At 46.7% G+C, this 4,687-nt stretch overlaps 1 protein-coding gene across 1 annotated transcript in view; it reads right to left on the reverse strand.

Annotated features, from left to right (window-relative positions):
- Positions 1-3,279, reverse strand: part of CUNH11orf97 (chromosome unknown C11orf97 homolog) — a 16,435-nt gene extending 13,156 nt beyond the window's left edge. The window contains exon 1 of the mRNA XM_055615667.1: positions 3,000-3,279. Coding sequence (XP_055471642.1) covers positions 3,000-3,213 — 214 coding nt within the window. The 5' untranslated portion in view covers positions 3,214-3,279. The remainder of the gene's footprint in view (positions 1-2,999) is intronic.
- Positions 3,280-4,687: the final 1,408 nt, after the last annotated feature.

Genomic DNA, 4,687 nt, shown 5'->3' on the forward strand with positions numbered 1-4,687 from the left:
ACAGCGGACATATGCTCAAGAGAGGGACAGCAGACATATGCTCAAGAGAGGGACAGCAGACATATGCTCAGGTAGAATAGTACGTACTGCTGCAGATGCATCCGTCAACACAGTCTCACAACCTCAGAGAACAAAGGGTCCTGTTCAAAGTTCAAGGAACCAGAGAGAACTCAAGCAGATTCTTTACATATTTTAGGTTTGATGTTAATCTCACAAAGATATGGCAAGTATCACCTCTTACTTATTCCGTGTTACCCAACAGAGAACGTAAGCACACTTGTCCTCAGTGCAGACTGACCCAAAGAGGACAAGAGGCGGGGTGTGGGTGGGCCTGTGCCCTTCTGATGGTAAGGACTCAGATACAGCCCCAGACTCAGAAAAGGTATAATCAGACATATTTGGGTTCTCATTCTTGTTTCCTAAAGGTTGAGAGTCAGGTGAGTAGGAGGCAGCGTTGCTTGACCTAACTGCTTTAGACTTTCTCTATAGAATCATGACCTTCATGGAAAATAACTTGGCAAGGAAGGAGGCAAAGTCTACCCTGGATGACAAAGGGAGAGCTTCTGTTCAAAGCGCAGTTTTGACAGTCTGCAGTTCGGCAGCAAGAGAATTCACAGAGGAAACTGCTGAAGGAGATTTGTGAAACCTTGAAAATTGGGAATGGTGAAAGATTAGTGAGGGGAAAGGCCTCAGTTAAGAAAAAACAAGAGAAGGTGGGAGGGAGAGGGACTGGAGACAGAAAAGAAGAAAAAGACGATGGGCAGGGAAACCCGCACACTATGCCTTTGCTCATCTGCTACATTTAAGTGTTGGTCAGTAGGCAGTTATGTGCAGGGGCAAATGGGGAGGGAAGAAAGACTGCTGTCCCTGTGTCACTCTGGGGCTTTTTTTGGAATAGGGTTTGACTGGCTTGTTGACATCTAGCAACAGTTGGGACTGATTTTTTTTTTTTTTTCTTAATGCACCTAAGCACCTTACCTGTGTTTCTTTCTCTCACAGTTGCCTGTGGGGTAGTATAATTATTTATGGTTTATAATAAGAAGAGCCTGGTATGTTGGCAGATTGATCCCTGGAGCTCACTGGCCAGACAGCCAGCCATGCAGCCGGTCTAGCTTATCCTGCATGAAAACTTCAAGATCAGTGGTACACCCTTTCTCAACAAAACTTGGATGGTACCTGAGGAATGACATGGGGAGTTTTCTCCTGGCCTTCATATGTAAACACACACACACACACACACACACACACACACACACACACACAGACCCATAGGATAGTAGTGATGCAGATGAATATAATGACTTGTATTTAGGAGCCAACGCCAAGCAGAGGGAGCCTCCAGAAGCTCCAGCTAATCCCCAGAGAGGCAATCAAGGAGGCTCTGAGCAGCCCTGGAAGCTGCTTGCATTCCTCCTTGACCCTGTGTTTTTACCCATCATTCCTCACTAGCTGCTAAAGACACAGGAGGATGCAGCTCCGTTGGAAATCCAGTTACAACCCCCTCAAGACTGTGTTTACTGATGTGAATATTGTTTGCATATTCCATAGGCAGAAGGGTTAGAAAGGTTGCAGTGTGAAATCCTAAACCAGGTATAATTTGTGGACTTTGACTTCTGGAGATGAGAGTTGAAAGGTTTTATAAGTATTTTTTTCCAACCCTGGCTGACTTTACTGCCTTCCCTCTACACCTAGGTTTCCTGACCTGGGAAATGAGGAATCTGGAAAAAGGATCATCTTGTTTCCATATGTGCCTGTATATAAATATGTAAACATATATACACAGATATAAATGTACAGATGCCTAGGATGGGGTGAGTGGTTTCTATCCTGCTTCTCAGAAAAGTGGAGGGATTGAACCTAGGTCTTGGAGCATTGAAGGCAAGTAGTACAACACCAAGCTCTACCCCCAAAGTCATTATATACATTTGCTTGGGTTAGTGCAGTCACTGTCCCTTTAAAAAGCAATGTCCTCTGTGATAGGCTCCTGTCCCGTTCCCTATTTTCTCCCTCTTCTGATGTCTATCCTGTTTGTGTTTCTAAATGAGGTTTGAGCATCTTACCCAGGGTCCTCCTCCTTGTTTAGCTTCTTTAGGTGTACAGATTACATACTGTATGTCTAATATCCACTTATAAGTGAGTAATATACCATGTATGTCTTTCTGCTTCTGGGATACCTCACTCAGGATGAAGCAGCAGGGTATTAAAGCAGATGCTGAGACTCATAACCAAACTTTGGGCAGGGAATCTTATGAAAGAAGGGGGAGATAGAAAGACCTGAAGGGACAGGAGCTCCACAAGGAGACCAACAGAGCCCAAAATATCTGGGCACGGGGGTCTTTTCTGAGACTGATACTCCAACCAAGGACCATTCATGGAGATAAGCTAGAACCTCTGCACAGATGTAGCCCATGGCAGCTCAGCCTCCAAGTGGGTTCTCTAGTAAGGGGAACAGGGACTGTCTCTGATCTGAACTCAGTGACAAGCTCACCTCCCTCTGAGGGGTGTAGGGCAGTGTTACCAGTCCACAAAGGAAAACAATGCAGACAGTCCTGAGAGACCTGATAGGCTAAGGTCAGCTGGAAGGGGAGGAGGCCCTCCCCTGTCAGTGGACTTGAGGAGGGGCATGAGAAGAGAAGAGGGAGGGAGAGAGGATGGGATTAGGAAGGGACAAGAGAGGGAGCTACAGCTGGGATACAAAGGGAATAAGTCGTAATAAATATAAAAATATTTTTTAAAAAAGCAATGCTCTTATTAACCAACTCAACTGAGGGTGATATCCAGCCCCTGGGGCTCAGGAATCCTTGGTGAAGGGTCCCCTTCTATGTGGCCCTTGGCCTGAGGAGATCCAGAGTACTTTTTGCTAATGTCCTTACCTCCAACCAGCGGCTCTCCACCCCTCCCCCATAAACCTTCAGGGCTCCAGTCAGTTCCACCCTGGGATCTCCCAGTCTTGTCACTGGCGCCACGGCCATGGTCTGAGACTCTGGAGCTAAACTCACATTGTTGGCGGGACTCTTGCGGGCCACCAGGCTCAACACGCGCGCGGCACCCCAGCCCTGCGGGCCTCGGCTGCTCCCCATCGCGGCCCGCCTCCACCGCTGTGCCTGCAGCCACCACCAGCGCCTCCTGCCGCCTCATGTCACCGGGGTCTCCACGGCCCAGTGCTACCAGGCCTCTCAACTCCACCACCGGCTGCTCTGGAACTCGAGGCATCTGAGGTTGTCATAGTGACCGCAGATGCTCAGGGCCTCCAGGGCTCTGCCAACTTCCCCTAGGCCCCAGTGCGGTGCCTGCGACACCCCGCGAGCTGTCAGGAGCTGCTATTCCTTAGATACAGACCCAGCTCTCTCAAGAGAGGTGCTTTAGCTGTGTGACTGGGAAACGGAGAGTCACAAAGCTTTGGAAAAGCGCCCAAGGCCACACAACTGGGGTGTGACTCAGCAAAGCTCCAAAGATTGGTCACCACTTAGACACAGAGGTCTGAGTGCTGGGATGGCCCACAGGCCTGGGACCAGTGATTCCCAGCTGCTCACGTGTTCTTTACTAGTCGTATCTGGACTTGGACATGATTCTCAACCAATTCATTTTGGAAATTTGCAGTTTGGGGGCTGTACGTTACTAAGGAGCTGTAGTTTACAAGGATTTTTGTGCTCATGGTCTATGTCAGCTCACAAAATCACCAGTTTAGCAGGTGACAAACCCACAGTATTGGAAAAGTAAGTCGGAAAACCGAGAGCTTGTTTGTAGCAGAGATTATCTCCATTTTTCTTTTTGCAATCATTAAAAAGTAGCATTAATTTTACAAAAGTTATATATGCATTATCTTAAAAAATTAAACAGTTCTACAAGGCTTTTAACAAACTCAAGAGACAACCCCTTTCCCCCTCAATGTGACTACTACTCGCCAGTGGCAACCACTTTTATTCTTGATTGATAATTTTGTTTGCAACCATTAAACCACCTCAGTGGGATAGAACAAAAACTAACCTAACCATGTATGAGCACCAGATATAATACAAAAGTGTGTGTGTGTGTGTGTGTGTGTGTGTGTGTGTGTGTGTATGTAGGGGTTGGGGGAGGGTGACAGAGAAGGAACTTTTGCGAGGTGACATTAGATAAATTGGATGTTCATCTGGAAAAAGCCTGAACTTTGACTCCTGATATACAGATAACACAAATAGCAGATTGGGGTGGACCAGAATCATAAAGGCTTCTAGGTGATAACTACTGAACATGTTCATGAACTTGGAGTTGGAAACAGTTTCCTATGCAAGCAACAAAAGATTAGTCATAAGAAAATGATAAGTTAGAGAACATAAAAATTAAGATAGTCTCTTGACTAAAGTCAACTATTAAGAGTGTGGGGAGTCAAGTCACTGACAGGGAAAAGACATTAGCAAAAAAAAAAAAAAAAAAAAAAATTAGGACCCAGATTATATAAAGAACTCCCAGCTGGATGTCGTAGTGCTCCCAGCACTTGGGGAGGCACAGGCAAGAGGATCTCTGTGAGTTTGAAGCCAGCCTGATCTACAAAATGAGTCCAGGACAGTCAAGGCTACACAGAGACACCCGGTCTCGAAAAACCAAGAGAAGAAGGAAGAGGAGGAGGAAGAAAAGAAGAAGGAGGAGGAGGAGGAGGTGGAGGAGGAGGAGGAGGAGGAGGAGGAGGAGGAGGAGGAGGAGGAGG

This window comes from Psammomys obesus, unplaced genomic scaffold (assembly GCF_907164565.1).
Source record: "Psammomys obesus unplaced genomic scaffold, mPsaObe1.curated_primary_1811, whole genome shotgun sequence".
Taxonomy (NCBI): domain Eukaryota; kingdom Metazoa; phylum Chordata; class Mammalia; order Rodentia; family Muridae; genus Psammomys; species Psammomys obesus.